The sequence below is a fragment of the Aphelocoma coerulescens genome, chromosome 5 (genome assembly GCF_041296385.1).
Source record: "Aphelocoma coerulescens isolate FSJ_1873_10779 chromosome 5, UR_Acoe_1.0, whole genome shotgun sequence".
Classification (NCBI taxonomy): domain Eukaryota; kingdom Metazoa; phylum Chordata; class Aves; order Passeriformes; family Corvidae; genus Aphelocoma; species Aphelocoma coerulescens.
In genome coordinates, this window is record NC_091019.1 from 46,039,117 (window position 1) to 46,059,650 (window position 20,534).

General features: G+C 41.5%; 1 protein-coding gene across 18 annotated transcripts in view; it reads left to right on the forward strand.

Annotated features, from left to right (window-relative positions):
• Positions 1 to 20,534, forward strand: part of NRXN3 (neurexin 3) — a 982,949-nt gene that overhangs the window by 73,184 nt on the left and 889,231 nt on the right. For 16 of the 18 annotated variants that reach the window (XM_069017992.1, XM_069017994.1, XM_069017995.1 and 13 more), the window contains one exon: positions 13,600 to 13,617. In XM_069017992.1, coding sequence (XP_068874093.1) covers positions 13,600 to 13,617 — 18 coding nt within the window. Of the gene's footprint in view, positions 1 to 1,251; positions 1,422 to 13,599; positions 13,618 to 20,534 lie in introns of those variants that run through there. The other 2 variants (XM_069017997.1, XM_069018000.1) reach the window with 2 other exon arrangements.

The following is a 20,534-nucleotide window of genomic DNA, read 5'->3' on the forward strand; positions in this document are numbered from 1 at the left end:
GATAAGCAAGATATCCATAAAATATTACATTATATAAACAGCGCAGAAGATGCACTCAATTGTTCTCTCACTGGGAAATCATCAGGATCTGGATTGAGTATTAATCCTGTTTCTCTATACCTCCAATCTGGCAAGCTTCCTCACCACACTTTTGATACCCAGCAACTGGTGGCTGCTGAAAAAAGTCCTTTTAAATCTTCTTCTGTACATTTTCCTAATACAAATATTCCATGACCAACTTGTTCACAAGGGAAGGTACCAAGTGCTTCATCTGGTTCTCTATATACTGCCTGTGCTAGGTTCCTATTGCCTTAATTTTGCAACCGTGTAGTTTTCTATTACTTCCCTATGTGTGCTGCCTATACCCAAGCTTAGGTGGTGCAAGACAGTGATTTACCTGATCATCTTTTACCAAATGACAGTGTTTGGGTTGTCATACTAGTCTAGATGTCTAAATGCCCCCCACTCCTCCTTCCTTCTTCCATTGTGAGTGAATGCATACCAGGTCTTATCAGCACTCTTTAAATGCATGCGCTGTTTTGCATATCCAGGCTCACTTCATCAGCTGTCATAAGGTCCTCCATATTTTAATACAGTAAAAACCTGACTAGTGAAAGTCCTGAGCAATTTGGTCTATTTTGACCTAAGGGATTTGGGCAGTCAGAAGAGATGGTTGTGAGACATCCCTTCAAACCTCAACTACTTTGCAACTCTGTGAACTCAAAATCCCGTGTTAGTACTTCTTTCTGTACCATTCTGTGAGGTGACAATACAGAATAATCAAAATTATTAATCTCCTTACACATTATTTCTTTGAAAATACAGCTAGGTCAGATGCCATTTCAGGAATACTGTCCTCCAATCACTCCTTGATGTAGCTAAAATACTTTTCTCCTACAGTCCTGGAAGGCTACTGCTTACCAGCAATTTCCAGTGGGATCTCTACTGACATATTCCTGAAGAACAGAGAAGAGATATTACCCTCTTAGTAATTAGAAGGCATAGAAAAGAAGGTACCATCTCTCTTCCAAATCCCTCAGCAATAGTGCTTATGACTATTGCTGAAATCCAAAGATGAATTGCATCTCTTCTCCCTAATTGCTATTGTTTTTTTTTCAGGGCAGTGTCTTCCTAGTGAAGGAAGTTTTTATTAGCTCTTTAAGTGTGGGACTGATTACTCACCTGGCAGTGAATGAGGCTCTGTAAGATGTAATCAGAGTAAGCTGAATGGCTTTTCCTGGTTCAGGCTGCAGTTACAGACCCTGCAATGCTCAGGGAATAAGAGAGGGCTGTGGTTCTCTTTGACCTCATCAGACATAGAGGTACAAACACTCGGGCACAGCCTGATGTGTGCTGCAGATTCTAACACCTTCCTTTTCCATGCTTTTAGTGCATGAATGCATAGAGCTGGATCCTGGCTGGTGAGTAAGGACAGTTCCTGGCTTTTACTCATGTAACAAGCATCTGGTGGAAATTTTCTGCAGAGGGATTGCATTTAGAAACAAGAGACTAAATTGCATTATTTCTGTGCTTGACACCCAGATAAGGTATCAGTGCCAGTGTTTGACACTGTGTTTGGCCCTCTTCTTGCTGGGAAGAGGGGGGTTGTATTGGGGTTGTACTCTCTCAGTTGATACAGTGCTCAGCACGTTTGTGTACTGTTGGAAGCCGGTTATTGATGGTGGATTTTCTGGATTCAGAAATCAGCCAGGAGATGAACTGAAGGGTCTATTCACCTGTTTCCACTTAGGTTATGAAAAGACTGCTAGCTGGGAATAACTTCGAATCTTCATTGACTTACAGTGGATTTCAACTGGCGGCTTGGAGGCTTCATACTGTTCAGCAGTGTCTTTTTTATAACAAATATGAGATAACAAGCATGGAAGCTATTTATTGCATACACTCTTTCACAGATTTAAAAATAGTAGAGATTTTAAACTATTATTTACTAGTAAATTTTAAACCATTATTTGTTAGTACCAAAAAGATCACACCTTTTTCCTCCACCCTCTGTGTTTTCTGTTTTTCTGGGTGTGAGCTTATGCGTATAATATTAACACATTAATCAAAAGAAAAAACAAACCATTTTTATTTTCTGTGTTTGAGTGCTGGTAATTTTAGTGGCCTGGGCCTAGTCCATTCAATGAAGAGAGACATCTGCTGAATTCAGTGGGTATGAGGTCCTGTGATTATGCACTTGGGCCTGCATCTGCATAGATTCTGCTGCAGGCTGCAGGTTTACATTTAGACAATCACACAAGAAAATTTAGCATTTTGAAAGATGCAGAATGCAGCTGTTTCCCGTCATTATGTTTCACATTTACTGAAGTCAGCAGTTACTCTTTTCCAAGCAGTGCCTTTCAACAATAAACAAGGCAAATGCTTCCAATAGAACCTCCTGATGACTTCTGTTTAATTTAAATATATCTATTGCAGCAGCGAATACAGCAATAACATGGAATATAAAACCCATTAACACATACTCTAAAAATTATATGTAAGTGTAAGGAGAGAAGCATATATGTAAGAAAGGAGAGGAAAAGAAGATGCATTTCTTCTTCTCATTACTTATTGCTGTGTTTAGGATGATTATTGTAAGTTGGAGGAGCATGCACTATGTATTTTTATGTGTAATAAATGGAGTTCTCACTTTTCAGGCACACTGGAACTCCATCCTAATTGGAATTGGAGTGAGCAAATCAATAATTAGTTGATACACCAAATCTAGAAGCATGCTTAGTGCATTATAGATAGCAAGTAAGTTTCAAGACAATGGTCTTTATTTTCAAATCAGTAGACAGTTCAGGGAGATGAGTGTTTAGAACAGGAGACTGTGAGTGGTTCCTTGGCAAAGAGACCTACTGAAGCACAAATCTTAACACCTTGGCAAAGAGACCTACTGAAGCACAAATCTTAACACCTGACAGCACCAGGTGGCTAACCAGAGCTGTGCCAGCCTTTCTTGACGAGTCTCTCCCTTAATGCTGGGGAGTGGCTGTGTGAGAGATAGTGTGCAGGGATTTTTCTAGATCTAAATAAGAAGACTCAAAAACAAATGGTGTAATAAAATAGACATTGTAATAAGAGATAATAAAAAGAAGAATATAGATAATGAGTAAATTTTCTGTCAGTGCAGAGGCTTGGAGTCCTGCTTTCACACTCCATCAAATGGACATTGGATATCATCCACGGTGAATGGATTTTCCTCCTCCTTCCCATGCTGTAGTGCCTTTTATTTTGTGTAGCAAACAGAATCACTTGTCTTTTCCTGATGGGTTAGGGTATTATTTCTGTTGTAACACCCCAAACACAGGTTGGCACAGGGCACTCCAGCAGGCCCGTGAAGTGACTGCTGCTGCTGCTGTATGGGCTTCTGAAGGATCAACACAAGAGACATGGTCTGGTCAAGTTCACTGACTCCTTGAATATGATGTTTTCTGCAAGGCTCCCAATACAGAACTGAGTTCCAAACTAATGTTGTCTAAATCCTGTAATAAACCTAGATTTGATAGCTATAATCGGTACTGAGAAAGACAGTGAAGAGTTTTATCCCTCCTCCTTGCTCTGTTTTTCGAGAACAGGTGTACATTCTCAGAAATGTTGGCGAGGTGTGTAACATTACAGGATATGGATTCAGTGGTGAAATGCTAATAATTCTCCTTAGCCCTTCCAACAAAGAGGTACCATGATACTGACAATACAATAACTGGGCAACTGGGTGGAGCCTGCTAGAGGTCTCTTTTAATGCAGAAAATGTCACCTCTTGATTTTTCCGGGAAACTGTGTGCCTTGCAGGTGGATGTAATATGGCATTTGTGCTTTGGGATGCTGTGATGCAGCACAAAGAGTGTTGGCATATGGCAGTAATAAGTGCCAGTTGTAACCAGGTAAATGAATATTCCTTGCCCTCCAAGTCTGCAGGAGCTGCTTCTTCTTCAGAGCTCAGGTGGTGGCCTCTGAGACCAGTGATGTAGGATGTCTTCCCTGCTATGACCTGACACCCCAGCCTGCTGTGAGCAGGGAAGGGCTCAGGCATCCCAGGGCTCAGGCAGTGGCACAGTGTCTCTCTTCCTGCCTCATGTAAGATTGAGAAGTGGGGATGAGGAGTTTTCCTCTCTGTATCTTTGCCTCTTGTTCTACAGCCTCTGACACTTTCCAGAGTAGGCTGGACAGGAATAAGCAATGCTGACAGTGTGAGTCAGGGGGCTTTGAAGAAGGGACCCTCTTCTTCTCCCTCCACCTTTGCCTGACTAGGCTAGTCACAGCATTCTGTGACTCCAGCTTCACCTCTTCAGATTGCTCTGAGAGGAATATTAACATTCTCTAATAACTCTGTCAGACATATCGAGGGATTTGTTTTATTAATTCCAAGACTGGGTACAGCAAATAGATTATAACTTGAGCCATTTCATAGGCTTAACAAACTCTTCTCTGCTTACTTGTCACTTTCCCCCCCCCCCAAATCTCTTGGTGTTAACTCCTTTTTCTGTTCTTTGTGTTACTGTTTATTGAATATTCTCACTGATGTATATGTCATAGGAAATATGCCCAAAGTTCATTTCTATCCATCATTTTTTAGATGATAAGAAAGGAATAGAGGCAACACAATTTGCAATGGATTTGGCAGTAGTAAATGCCTTTTGTAGCTGTCATGGTGATGTTCTGAGAACAGGACAAAGCTGAAAATACTTAGCATGTGTGCAGGTTCTTCCTCAACAGGAGGAAAGGTACTTTCTTTCTGTGGCATACAGTGGGTAATTCCTGGGTTTCCAGTCTCTGTGTCAGCCTTGCAGGTGATGTAGATAAGGTTGAAACACCATGGGCCTGGTTTCAGTGCCCTGAGCAGATTGCAGATTCACTGCCAGTGGTGAAACTAGTTTTAGCTTCTTGGGTCATATGGTTAGTTCACTTTTTGGTGTAAGTTACAAGACTGCTCAAAAATAGGTTAATTTTCATGGTGGTCATCTTAAGAAAGTCCACTGTTGTGCATCAGCATCATCAAGCTCTTGATTGTCTTTATGTTCTGATAACCTTCTAGCAGTACTGCTTTTGCTGGATCCAAGAGGTCAGAGAAGAAGTAGCTATGTTGGTGAATCCAGGGAAGGTATTCCTGGAAGGGAGAGTATTTAATTTAGAGACATTCATCCAGTGGCCATCCTTTCTTGATGCCTATATCAATTAAAACAAGAAGACCATTGGAAAGACTCTGACTCCTGTATCTCAAAGATCTCCTGTGTGAGTCACCTCCAGCTTACAAGAATAAGTCTTGCTATGACATGATGCAGCCACTGAAATGTCACATTAATTGATTTAGTTCTTGTTAAAGTCAAGAGAAAATTTGGCTTGTAATGGGAAGATAGTTTCAACTGTAATTAAAACACGAGGAAGCAACTGCCCATGGGAATGTAACTCTTTTGCAAATAGTTTTTGAAAGGCTTTTCAAAGTGTGTGAGACTTTCTCACCATGAACAGAAATCTGAATGAGCTATATATTGTAGCTAAAGGCTGGAAAGTAATTTAATTCCTTTTTTCTTTCTCCTGTGAGTGGCCACTTAGGTGGAAAATCTTTGTGATTTCCAGTATGTAACACAATGAACCATATGGCCAGTTTGCTGTTTGCATGGAACACTGAATGACAAACGGTAGTGCTTGTGGAGGAGACAGTGTACTGTGTGTGCCTAACGTGGGCACATGCTATCAAGAGCGCCCTTGTTATTCTGTAACATACTTTGTTTGTTCTCTGGACACAGGAGCTAGAGCTTGTCCTTGGCCCAAGCATTTCAAGTGAATTCTAGCAGATAAATGCTCGTTATATGACTGCAGGCATGATACTGCTAAACAGAAAGAGAAGAAGGGGTCTGGATCTGCACCAGCCTCTGGTGAGGAACAAAGACTGCCAGAGCGGTAAGATTCTCCTAGGCTGATTTGTTCAAACACAGTCTGCATTTCTTACTCGTAAACTTCTCAGTCCATGTTTCTGATGAGAATAATAACTTTGTTCTCATTGGAGTTTTGGTCAGATTGGTACTTAGGAGAGGCAAGGACTTTCGATGGGTTTAGGCCTGTGCTAAAATATGCTAGTTATACAAATGGCCTGGTACAACTAAATCCAGGATAAACTTCAACACTGGTCTTGATGTAGATAACTTTGGTGTCTTTTCACTATAGGTAAAGTACAGCTGCCATCTGCAGAGGGTATAGATGGACCAGCACTCTTCAGTTTAGAAAAGAAGTGGCTAGAGCAGGAGGTGAGGTAAATATTTATAATCAGGAATGCTGTGGTGACACTGAATAGAGAATGCTTATTCGTGTATTTTATAAAGCAACAGTTTGGGGATGCCCAGTTGCAGGTTTTAAATGAACAAAGAAAAGCAGTTGTACACCACATCAATTCTAGTTACAGAAGAGACCCAACAAATTCAAGTTTCACTTGAAGGAAAAGTTCATCAAGGTGTGATCATCATTTTGATCATGATGCAACCTCCACCAGTCTCATTGCTGGAAGTTGTCGATAATGATACTGTGATTTTTCTTAGTTCCTTTGACTCTTCCCTTAGTACCTGTGCATGGTTGCTGTCAGAGGCTTGGCTTTGGTATCTGCCCTGCTCCATTACTGAAGCTGCTGACTTATGATGCCTGGCAGACGCTACTGACAGGATTGTCTGGGTAGAGTGCGTTTTGAATTAGAATAATAAAATCATAGAAAAAGGTCACAAGGACCAACTATTCTTTCCAAGACAGGATCAGGTGAATCTGAAAAATTAATAAGAAATACTTGTGTAGACTTTTCTTAATAATCTTCAATGCTTTTGGCAAGCTCTCAGTAGCCAGAGTACTCCAGAGCCTCACTACCCTATTCCTACCAAATTTTTCTGACATTAACCCAAAACTTCCCTTTCATCATGATAAGTTTCTTCTCATTCTATCTATGGTGAATATGAAGGACACTTTTTTTCTGTTTGCATCTGCCCTTCAGAAGTTATACAGTAATCTATCTTTGTGTTTCCCACAAGACTGGGAACATAACTGGCCGCATGTAGATGCGTGAGGGTGTTGTGCAAAATAGTAGGGAGCAAATCCTCTATTTTGTCCAGTGCCCAGACACCTAGGATGAAACATAAAGAAGTTTTATCCTGGAGTGCTCAGGCACTGTATCTGGGCAGCTTAAGTAAAGATCAACAGATTGTTTGGAGGGCACTGAGTAATTAAATTCCAGTTGGATTTTTGCTAGTAGTGGGCTACAGAACTATTGACTTTCCCCCCAGCAATGTAGTCAGGGCCCTGCGGAATGTACATGAGCGTATTTGTTGGGATGTGTGGGAGAGGATGGTACTTTCACTGAAAGCTATGAAATCAGCAAGCATACTTTATCTAAGAATAGTAATGATACAGAGTTAATTAGAGGGATTATTAGGAATTCATTTCTCTAAGATTTTTTTCTTACTGTAGCTAAATAACTCTGTGCATTGCTTTCTGAAAGCAGCAAGCATACTTAATCAATCCATACCATGTTGATATGAACGCCCTTGTCTCTATGGCCACGCAACTGTAGTGAAACCATAGTGGTTTGCACGTCTCCCCAGCTAGCTTGAGCACACACTCTGCCTGAGCATCTTGGTTACCTGAGAGGGCAAAGCATAAGGCAAAGGGTTGATTTTGTTTAGTAGATAAACGCTCCACTCAAATATCCTATGCTTTAGAGGGTGACATACTCAGGCATAGGTCAGTCGACCTCACATTTGACTCCATGGAGAGGGCAGGCTGCCCACAACATTAATGTGCATGGTATGGAGAAAAGCATTAGAGGCCTCAAATCACTGTAATTCAGATAAGATTTGAAATCAGATAAGTTTTGAAATCAAATCCCTTCACCTCATGTAAATCATGAGTGCTTTAAAATCACACAGCACTTTTAGTAGACTCAGCCAAGTTTCATTCTGCCTCTTTAAGTAGTTCTTGTTGTTCTAACTCTGACATGCTAAACTGCTGTGTGGCGTTCCTATAAGCTGTTAAACATCTGTCTCTTTCACTTCAGAGCTGGCTGCTTTTCAGTACTGGATGAATGATTCCTATATTCACAGCTAATAAGTGCTTTGGGATCCCAAGTATTAGCTGTGCAAAGGCACAGTACCACAAATGTATGCAATTCTATGCAACGTATCAAGTGAATACTATTCCCAAGAGGCTGGCAGCCTAAGAGATCCCATAGGACAAAGAACACAGAGAAATGTAATTGATTGTAATGAACTTGTTTGTGTATGTGTCACCACTTATCTCTACTGAATAAAATCAGAAGTGTTCAACACTCCATTAACACAAATTACAGGGTCCTATTCTTCTGGAGTGAGACAATAAGACCTACACCTGCTAGTACTGTGAAGTTCTTCATGATTCCAGTGTGTTGCTCAGTGACAGACATCATAGGCTGGAGTGGTCTTGGATTTGTTTCAGTATCCTAAACATTTAGCAAATTAAGTATTTAGCAAATTAATCCCATTGGAATCAGTGGAAGGATACCAGGGACGCATCCTACTACCATTGTAAGACAAAAGATGTTAAGGAAATATGAAGGAGGAAAATTGTGACACTCTTAAAGTAATTTTCAATTGTTTTATGGATTCAATGGAGCCAATATTTTAACTTAGTTAACCATAAATACAACAATTTCAAAGTGTCTGTGTCCAGTGTGAGCCCTGTGTCGAGGGATGTGCTAATACTTGGAGCTGATCTCATTACTTAGCCCATCTTTACCCAAGCAAATTGTTGTTAGGTGTTTATACAATGGAAATGCTATTTGTTTTTGAGTTGCTGTAACCCTTCCTGATGGTTTTCAACCACTGTGTACTGAAGAGAAAGAGGAAGACTCTGTAGGAGGTGAAGTAGGATCATATATTTATCTGTGCCATAACAGACCAGGTTAGGATGGAATGAGACCACTTGCCAAATCAGCATCTGAAATTAACACTTTATTGGATGAAGTATAAAATTAATGAAGACTTTGCTTTTGCCAGTTTGAGGAGTTTCCAGCTGAGTCAAAATGCAGCTCTTCATATTATTAAAATGTTCCACCAGAGCTCAGTTAAGAGGAAATCACCCAGTTCTGAGTCACCAACATCTCTTACTACCACATTTCAGGAGTCCAGGCTGGCTCATCATATATCTTTTGAATCATTTCACTGACTGCCACAAATGCATCAATCTATGGTCTGAACACTATATATATATATAGTGTGTATATATATATATATATATATATATATATGTAAGTCAAATTAGGTGACTGAGTTCCCAACCAGTCATGCTTCTGTCAGTGAAATTCTACCCGTATCCATTTTCTGTATTTGCAGAATGGTGAGAACCAAATTTACTTTTTGAGGTGTAAATATCTGAGTAAGCTTCAGAATATGGTAATTTTTGTGTCTAAAAGCTGGATTTCCTCTTATTTGGCAGTGGGTCTCCTATGACAAAAAATGCCTCTAAGTTTTATGGCTTTTACCCTCCTCCTCCTCTCCCCAGTTTCTGCCTGCTCCCTGGTCCTCTCCACACACTGGTGTTCAGAGAGAGAGTAACAAGAGGATGCTGGAGGGCAATGCTGGAGAACTTTAGTGCCATTCACTTCTAAGTGCTTATTTCCACTTAGCCTAGGATGCTTCTGCCTGCCAGCTTGTTTGTGACTTGTGAATTCAATCAGTTTAGCTGGCGGAAGACAGGTACCTACAGCACATGAAAGCGGGGGACCAGATTGAATGGACTGCAGAGATGGAAACGAAAGTAGGTCTTTTCAAGTCAGGGTGATGAGTATTGTAGGGCTGATGCATGTAGAAAGTTTGTGCTGTCCTTGTCTTCCAGCTGGAGAGAGGTGTGCTCTCATGAGATCTTCCCTTTTTTGCTAAACCTTGTGTTAAAAATGTTAGAGTGAAAAATATCTCAGATGTTTCTCGTACAGGCATGGAAATGATCTGAGGTATAATAACGTTTGCTTTGTTCCTCCTGCTCCCCTTCATCCTCCTCCTTCCTTTCCACCCCACCCAGATGGCTGGGGCTGCACCAGACAAAGGCAGTGGCCCTGCTGATCCCTCTTTCAACACAGCTATTATCATCAAAGAACAAAAGCAAACAGCACTGGCTTGCGGCTCAGCCCTTTACAAAGGAGCAATAAATGGACTCTTGTGTATAGGATAAAGCAAACTCTGCCTTCTCTTATGTTAAGAGGCAGACCTTTCTGTGTTTGAACTGCTCTGAGCTGAAGGAAGTGGAGAAACCTCTATCTACATGGCAGTAAGTCCCATGGTCACTGGATGTTTTTGTTAGCCATGGGTTCTGCATGCTCCCTGCTTAATTGGAATATTCTACCTCCTCAGTCCCTGTGGCAGGGAGGAGGTCTGTGTAGGTGGAGGAAGGTAGCGCTAATGGAAGAGGAAGACAGTGGGGACATGTTTTAAACAGTCCTATTGTAATCAAACCAGAAAAATGTAAATAGAATTTGAAAGAACATCTCAGATGACAGGATCTGAAGGAGAGTCATTGCAGCTCCCCAAATCTGGTCACACTAGCTATATGCCATCTCTGTTGTTTACCTTTCTTGAGGCATTAGGTGTCTCCTAATTGTGGAGCCAGCAGCCACAGGGTATGGTGGGTCCCTTTTGTCGATATATGCAACTACAGTTTTAATTGTGAACCGAAGTGGAGTCACATGCCACACTGCAGAAGTGTGATGGTATTTCCCATGGGGACTTTGATATTAGAAAATGATTTTTCACCCAGGTGGAAAAAAGCTCCCCAAGGAACTGGTCACAGCACCAAGCCTGACAGACCTCAAGGAGTGTTTGGACAATGCTCTCAGGCACATGGTGTGACTCTTGGGGATGGTGCTCTTCAGGGCCAGGAGCTGGACTTGATGCTCCCTGTGGGTCCCTTCTAATGCAGAATATTCTGTGCTTTGTGATTCTGTGACTTGCATGGCAGTTTCACTTGTATACCACAGTGTTATTTATTGTAGAGTCTTTTGTGAAGACTGACTGGTTATATGTAATTTTTTTGTCTTTGCAAAGAAAGCAGTGCTTTCTCTTGTTGTTTTAAACTAAAAAGCAAGTGGTTTTACCATTTGGAAATCAGCATTTGCCAGCAGATACCACATGGGGGGGTGTCTGCAATACAAGAAACTCCTTCTACATTTAGTATGGGAAGTAACACTAATGACCCGGGCTGCCATGTAAGTAAACACTGTGAAAGTGTCACAGAGATGCAAACAGTGATTTTGTGGTGCACCTAGTGTATACAGGAATTGTGCTGGGTGGAAACTTTCCAAAAAAAGATACAGCAAATAAAAAAAGCTAAGAGTTTAATTAGTCAGGATGGGGGATGCCTGCTTTAGGGACATTGGTACAAAAAGAAAGGTTAAAAATAAATCTTGCTATTGCTTACCATTGAGAAACTACATTTTAGAGATGCTTATGTTAGCTTTTAGCCTTTCATTGTGTCCCTTTTTAACAGCTTCATGACCTGTTTAATTCTCTCACAGTTAAGTGAGTGTTATTTCAAGCAGTGTATCAGTTACAGCCCACTGCCTCTTCTCTTACTTGCTTAATGTGTTTATCCCTTGCTAACCCTTGGCAAGCTTTTTCCTTTGCCCTATCTGCTGATGCTTTTTATTCCCCAACCATCCCACAGATGTCCTCCTGGAGCAGACACCCTGGTGAGGCTGCCTGCTGTTCCAGGCCCCTATTGGTAGCCTGGGCTGCAGCTGTGCCTGCTCCACTGTCAGGCGTGCAGGGAGGCTGAGAGGACAACATGGGTCTAGAACTTTTTACCTGCTTAGAACAGATTTTCAAGTGGATGCTGGATCATCAGACACATTTGCAGTACCTTATGGTAATCACTTCTACCTCTTCCGAGATACGTGATCATCTCTAACTGGCACTGATTTTTCCCAAGCAGCACATCAACACAAGACTGCTCCTAGGAGTGGACTTGTAAAGTCTTTGTCATCATGTTCACATTCTGGAGTGGTGTTTAAGGGTCTGCTTCTTCCTTCTGCCTCCCCATCATCTTCTTTTGATTTCCATCCTCAGTGCATGTATTGCTACCTGACACTCATTTTCTTTTCCTACCTAAAAGTAATTACTTTCAGGTAAACTTTCAGTGCTTAGTGTCCTTCCAGGCTTGCAAACCAAGACACTGGTTCTTAGATACAATTATGCGCTAAAAGAGGAAAGGCAGCAAATAATCCACATCAGATCTGCCATATATGTTATTAAAAGCTAGGGAATTTAAAGGAACTGATGCCACAGTCCCTCCCCTCTTTGTGCATTGTTTTATTTGGGTTGTTGCCTCCTTAGGAAAGGTCAGCTTGATATATGTATGATGTTCCACAGAGACTTTACCTCAAATGGTTTTGGAGCCATTACAAAGTGATAACAGAAAGCAATAGGAAGTGATAAACAAAAAGCAGCATGCACAGGAATCCCTCACCACTGAATTGCAAGTGTCTCAGGAGGACAAGTGGCACCATTTTTACAGGAACACAGTGGGTTTGGACAGGAAGGTGGAATACTGTTGGAAATTGGAGGGAGCATTTGGAGAAGGGGAATACAGCCTTAGACCTTAGTGTGAGGCCAGTGCACTCAGTATGTCATGCTCCTAGATTTGTGGCAGAAGTAGTCTGGGATCTGTAGTCCAACTCATTATTGTACCTCTCTGAAGCCTTACTGGAATGGTGATACCTCCACCAGTTATGAGAAGCCTTTTTTAAAGTACTTCTGTGATTGGTGGGCTATGCCTAAAACAGACTCTCCATTCAAATATATACCTTCTCTATTATCAATACTGTGCACTACATGGTCTTGCTCCTCCCTGTTTAAAGGACTTATTTATTTTGAGATTTATGGGATTGATTCTGAGAAGTGGTCTTATGCCACAGGGAGAAAAAGTACCAAATGACATTTGTTTTGAATTTAGCATCTTGTGAAAAACATGTGGGATGTGCAGAGCACTGGCACACTCCTTCTCCCCCACCTCTACTACTGTCTGCAATGAAGGATGTTTTTTGGGAAATGATAGGCAGAAGAATGAAAAGGAATGGGCTCTCTTCTAGACTTTGGGACTATGTCATATGTCTTATACCTGGTCATAAATTCACATGGCCCCTTATAAAAGGGGAGCAGGTTCTTTTCTATTTTTCTGGAAACTTGCTTGAATTTATGTGCTACAGAAGCCTTCTGCAGGCAGGTTGGTCTTTGTTTCTCTCTTTTGCATTTGTGTGTGTGAAAAACGTAGAATATTTTAACCAATATTCTTACAGGAACTGACATGGCTTGGTTCTATCTGATTCCAGGAACTCTCTCTCCGGACAGATATGATGGTGGATTCACTTTTACATGCACAGTGGAGAGGGAGCCAGTGCCTCCTCCCTTGCATGGCGGCGTGCTTGGATGCAAATGGGTGGCCTTCAAACAAACCTAATTACTTCTGGTTTTGCATGAAATTGATTTCCATGCAAGGATACTGAGTTGCTGTGTGCATCTCTAATGGCTTTTTTTTCTCTTCTCTTTCTTTCTCTTCCTTTTCTCCCTTCTGCTTGCCATGAACACACCTCGACAGATGTCAATCATATTCCAGGTAAGTGTTACTTTTGCTGAGCTGAAAGGCTGTTCTTCAAGGAGTGCTGGTGGTAAGTTACCAAGGCAGGTTTCATCCTGCTTCCTGCTGGACATCACAAGGTCTGGATTGCACAGTCTTTGCTGAAAGAAGCGCTTCATAGTAGCAAAGGTCACAAACTTCCCTCTTCAGAGACTACATTGTGTTGGTCAGTTAAAGGGATGTTTTCTGAATGAAAATTACATTAAGAATGGTTGGTTGCTTGTATTGTTAATTGAACCTGGTATTGAAAACTGCATTATATACCATTTATTTCTGATACATCTGTGTGTAGTCTGGCATAAAAATCTAGTTTAGTCATTGTCTTTCTCCTACTACAGTCTACTCCATTTGCTACTCCCACTGGTAACATGTTGAATTTCAGTTCTACTAACAAAGGGGTTTTTTGTTGTTGTTTTATTTTACATTTTTATAAACCCGTGAGTATCTTTCTGGCTGAATTTGAATGTGTGATCTTATTTAGGTATCAAATTTTTATTCCCACCAGGGCACAAATGATTCATTTAAAAGGAAAAATGAATGTGTGTTTCATGTGCTTGTTTATATGTGGAGTTCTTCCACAACAGTGTATGTTACCACAGAGAACTCCAAACCTCCCTCCTCAGATTGCTGTCTCGTTGTTGACAGCATCAGAGTCCCCCAACTTCAGCTACAAGTGTTAGATGAACTAGACCATTTTACTCTAGTCCACATTCTGTTGCCAGTGAAACTTTAGAAACTAATTTTTACCTCACACTTCAGCAGTTCCACCTGCTTTATCATTATGTGAAATGGAAATGAGAGCCCAAAAAGCACCCTACATTGCCCTGGCTGGAGTGGAATAATGGGCAAGTCAAAGCTCTTTTCCTTCTCAGATTTCTGCATAACTTTTGCTAAACCTAACCTGGAAAGAGTTGTCTGGATCTGGAATATGTTCTCTGTTCAATTTGCTTCTTTTCTACACTGGGATAATCACATCTTGTGCATCACTTCAGAGAGATGCAGGGACGGCCAGTCACTTGGGGATTTTCCTGGCATATTTAGCCTTTTGGCTTCTCTCATCAGCCCCATTTTTGTTCTGCTGAGAACTTTTGCACTCTGTATGCATCTCAACTAATAGCAGTGGGAATGGAAGCAGCCAAATGACAAATGTTGCCTGGCACGCTTTGGAAAGAAAGGCTCTGTTGACTATGACATTGCAATCTTTTCAGTTACCTACGAGGCTGAAACTGCACCATCTCTGCCCTGGCCTGAGGTGTCCAGGAACTCCTGTTTCCTCTCATCTTGGCAGGATCTTATAGGACATGTGCCAAAGGCTTTGAGTCACAGGTCTCTCCACAACATGCTGAAGATGTTGATGTCTGTGGCAGAGGAGGATGACTGAATTGGGAAGGCATGGCCTTGCTATGCTCTACCAGTAGGACACATGATGTTATGCCAGTAATGAGCGTTGCCTCAAACAACATCATGGACATCTCCTGGTGTGCAGGAGGTGACAGCATCACTGGTAGGGGCCCAAGCAGAGGGGGCACATCCAGTACAGGACTCTACTGCTGTTAGTGTGGGCACCATGGAGCAGTCCATCCTTCTGCTCTCTGACTGTGCTCTTCAGCCCTACTGCCCTGTTATTCTCATAATTTATATACTTGGATGTGCATTTTTTGTTCTCCCCATTGCTCGTACACGTGTTCTTCTCAAGACTGCTGTGTGCTTTCTCATGTGGACTTTTAGCCACATGGGGATTTCTAGTCATACATGAATGCTTTTTCATGTGTTCTCTCAATCATCTGTACGTTTTCAGTCTGACAATTACCCACATACCAGATTACCTCATTCCAAGGCTCTGTCACTGTTTACTCCTAGGCAGTCTCATCCCTCTCATGTCACCCTCGGGGGTGCACTGGCACTGCTGTGTGACTGGGCAGTGACACAGACCTCCAGGGGTGTTTGGGTCTACACTTCTCCTCTGCCAAGCTATGCAGACATTTTCTACCTATTTGGCCATCCAGCTATCTTTATTGTGAGGACAGAGCCTCAGGCCCCTATAAGAATGGTTACTTTAACCATCTACTGCTTGAAAGACAGCTTAGGGGTTTTATGTGCTAGTGGTAACTACCCACAGGCAACAGAAGGGCTGTAAAGAGCACATTGACTAAATGTATTCATTATTGTTGAATAGACTGGTTCAAACTAATTCCCCACTAAGAGGAAGTACCTGTGAGTAGGCTGGGGCTGGCAGCAGTGGGCACCACAGGGTTCTGCTGGGTGCATTTGTTCCAAGGTGCAAAGACTTTTTTTAAAAGTAAACAGAAATGTGTAGCATAAGCCTTCCCTGGCTGTGAGGTCTCTGCTTGTGAAGAAGGGCATTCCAGCAACAGGGGCTCATTGCTACACTTATTTCAAGAGCCAACTTGATCCCATCTGGCCTATTTCACAAATAAAAGAAGTTTGCCAGATGTTAGCCTACCTTTCCTGCAAATGTAATGCCCCGGTTATAAAATAACAGCACCACATTTTGAACAGTGCCCTGGAGTTGGGATTGTTGCTGTCTGCACACGGCTGGGTCACTGACTCACTGTGTCATGTAGAGGAGAAATAGCTTCTTTCAGTACTTAAGTTTTCCTTTTGGGGTTAGAGCTACAGCCTCATCTCACCTTCACAACATGGTTTGATTGCTTGGGCTGAACATTACGGAGTTTAAGAGCCTTAGTACAGAGGTTAAGTCCCTGGCTGGAAAGTGGCGTGCAGCACAGACCAGAATGGATGCCTCTGTCACTTCTGCACAATATCTGCTTCTTTCTTTGCACCTTCTATTCTTTACCAGTGGTGTAGATTCTGAAAGATAAATAGCTGGAAAAAGACCAATAGATCAAAGAGAAAGTTATACGTTCCTGCCTCACTTATTTTGTTTTTAGTGGAAGAATATATGCACGAGAAAGAACTAAATATGGTTCCTTGATACTGTGGAGGCTGTTGCTGATACCTGGGGGGGGGTCAAAGTTCAAACAGTGCTTTTCCTATTCATACCATGCTTATTCCTGTTGTGGGGGAGCTCTTTAAATGTTTATGGGGAGGAGGCTAAGAGATTAAGTTCTGGTCATTTGGCTGTCATGATTTTACTGCTGACTAGTGTTTGCATGTAACTGAATGAACAAAACCCAGTAGACATTAGCTAGGTAGTTCCCAGAGGAAAAAAAAAATAGTCCTGGTTTGCCTGAACAACTCCTTCATAGAGATGCAGAGATTGTTGCAAGCGTAAGCATACTAGCACATTTTTGATCCAGGTCTTTAATCTTTCAAACTCTATCTTTAAATGCTTCTTTCCCTCCTTCATCTCAGGTCTGCTGTTTTAGTTGGTCTCCCTAACTCCACATCATAGGGTCATTTAAGCAGTACCTGTATGCTGGCTTCTGCTTCCTTAAAGAAAAACTCTGCTTTTGGGCCATGAAAATTATGCATTTCAGCCCATTTGAAGCTTCCTATTTGCAGAAGGTACTAGGTCAGGGTAGGAATCCATCTCTGCCATATTGTCAGTGCCATTCATCAGGAGTTTGAAGCCAGTATGTGCAGGCTTAGATTCTTCTTCATAGGTGCCACCATTATTTTGATTCTTGCATGCCCTTTGCACGGGTACTGTCCCCTAATGGGAATTTCTTGCACTGTAATGTGAATGTTTTTTAGTTCCATGCCAACCTATTTGCAAAAATATGGCAGTAGTAATCACTGGGGTGAGAGCAAGAATTCCTCTATCCCAGAAGTGTCTTTTTATGAAAGTAGATGCTTTGGAGGAAGTTTAAGAAACTATGATAGCATAGGTCTTGTCCCAATACCTTGGTGGTTTCTGGTAATTACTATTTTAAGGACTTTCTAACCTGATTCTGCATCCAGGTTGTGTTCTACAGTCATTGATGAACATATTTTCTCTGGATGTGTCCAGTCTTTGTTTTTCTTAATCCACTTGTATCTTTTAACTCCACTGTATCCTGTGATAACAAGTTCCATTGTTTAACCACTGAAATGTGGAAAGTACTTTATTTCAGTTGTTTTTACACCTGTTACTCGAGAATTTGATTCAGTGATTCCTATTTTTTGTTCCCCACAAATAAAGAAAAATGTATTTCCTGTTCACCTGCTCTGTCTTAATTGGGGCTTTATCTCAATCATATATATTGTCATATATACCTTTTCTGAACTGAAGAATTGTATTGTGTCTAACAGTTCTTTTCCCAACTTCTGAACCTACTTGATCAGGTGCTCTGATTTGCAGTGATACACATTTTATGGATCAGTCCTAAAATGCATTCACCCTCAGGTCTTGCTATGTCCACATATTCTCTTGTGCATGTGGCCATCTTTGCGAACACGTGCATGTTTGTTTTCATGTCTTCAAACACCACCATGTTTGTAGCACTTCCTATGTGAATACTTATAGAAGTATGCCACACGGAATGTCAGAATACTGTTTCTGCTGGGAGTGAAAGGAGATACTATGGTTTGATCACTACCGCTTCCATAGATGTTGGGGTAAACAACTTTCTCTTTGGTTTCTATCTCATGCTTTTATTCCTTTGATCACTCAAAGAAGATGCCATTCACCCTGACTCGCTGCCCCTGATAATGACAAAACCTATCCTGGAATTACATAGCAGAGGAAGGAAAGGGGATGGGAAAGAGGAGCTAGCACAGCTGTTGTGTGTAATTGGATTGGAAGTGGGCCTGCGGCTACAATAACAAAACTGCGCTCCCGGCTGGGCTCACTGCTGGGGCCTGAGAGCAGCCCCTTGGCTGTCGTGCATGTCACGGTTGAATCCAACAGAACTGACCTCCCCAGCCTGTGCTACTGCTTTGCCTGGTTAGCAAGAAATGGCCCCATATACACCAGCAGCCAAGGAATCAGGTCACCCTCTTGGCAAAGCTGACCTGTCTAGCAGGTAAAAGGTCTGAACTAGGCCACACAATGATTCTTCTTCCTTATCCATTCTTCAAGAGAATCATCTCTCAAATCAAGGGTTTTGCTTCTTCTTCTGAGTCCCATCCTTTGGCCCTGCTGGAATGCCTTCTTTTTTGGTACCTGGGGATTCTTAGGGAATTTTCCTTGGACTATGGGTTTTAGAAAACCTCAAGATACCTATTTTATGAAGACCACGTGGAAGACAAGGAGCTTGTCAATGCTCTTCCCTAACAGAAAAGGGAACTGCTGATAGAGCTGGAGTATGAGGCTCAGAGTAAAGCAATGCCTATTTCTTAAGGAATTGCTAGTTTTAGGATATTTGAAAAAGAGTACAGACTCCAGTACTTATCAGAGTGCTCTTGTCTATAGTGGATGTCATTTTATTTCAGAAGAGTCCTTTGTTTGCATGATTTTTTTCTTCAGCTTTGCCATAAAGGATTTTGTGCATATCCTGGACTAGAGGGTCTGATATCCTATCTCAGACATACATTGCAGCTGGGCCTGTTATTGTCCGAATGGATCATGAAGCCTGATACCCTGAAAAAGATCCTCTCTGGGCCAACTTGCCCCGGGGGAGTTCTGGGTTGCTGCTGCTGCCTGACAGTCTCTTTTCCCATTCATTAAGAGCTTTTGGGCTAATCATTTGGTAGCATCATTAAAAGGGAAATACTGAGGCTGCCTGCTTAACAGAGCAATTCAGCAGTGCATGCACACCCACGCACATGTGCGCACCCCCAGACCATGGGCCCAGTAGCACGGGACAAGCTATAATTAACAAGATGAAGGAGCCCATCTTCCTTTGTTGCTGCAATGACTTGCCACTCTCAGCTGTGTTTTGTGCAATCCCCACCTTCTTATGTCTTGTGGCTTTATTTTCCATTTTGAGTGCTAAATACTAAAATGGGGTGGGAGGGAGCAGGATTCAAACTGTTTCCAAGGTTTCCCATATTTTTTCCTCCACACTGGAAATTGCTCCTAGCAAACCCTTAAAGATGAAGAGTGCTGTTTAACTACATTGTTGTTTTATATCGTTGTACTCTGAAGCTACTTTTAAAAATGTCCTTCTGGCTTCATAAGACTCCAGTCTTATAATTATTATGTTAGCCCTTTGTACTTTGTACGATTAGAGCCACTTAATTTTACTATTTTGATATAGAAAGCACACGGCTTACAATTTTTTTTTTTTTAAGAAGTAGTTTGAAATGTTTCTTTGAGATTAAGGGAGTTTCATTTTAAACTTTAAGAAAATAATACTGATTGGGTACTAGGTTAAAGAAATATTAAAAAAACCTTCCAGACCTAAATAGGAAAAGTCAGTTGTGGCAGTCATAAATCATGGCCAGAGAGCATAGTTTGTGTCTTCTGCCCTCAGCAATGGACATATTATTTTAATAACAAACTGATGTTCTGAAGAAACAGGCTGCTTTCTCTTCACATTACTGCTGAATGTCAAAGGAGCTGGGTCTCCAGAGGCTGAGTACAAGCAGCTGTTTATCATTACCTAAAAAACCTGTTGAGAGTTTTCTTCTGAAGCCGTGTGCTTGTCCTTACTGTCACTCATGTTTGAAGTTCAGGAATAGAAAGTCACCAGATTCTAGACTTTGACATAAAATTTCTTTACAGGCAGATAAACCATTTATTCTGAGGTTTTCCTAAACTTTTTCCAGACCACTTACTATGCACCATTTTTGTTGGGCAGCAGTTCTGTCCAGCCAGTAAATTGTTATAAGGATAAGCAGATTGGTTTAGAAAAAGCATGCAACCCCTTGGCCATTAGAGCTCATGCAGGTTTTTATCAACTTTTTCCATGTTCTACACTTGCTGAGTTTCCTTACAGCTGAGGCTATAATCAAAGTTCCTTGTTGAAAAAATCTAAGATTAAAAGGAAAATATGTTTCACCTGGATTTAGGGGGAAAATCAGATTTTCTTATTTGGATTCTTCTGAAA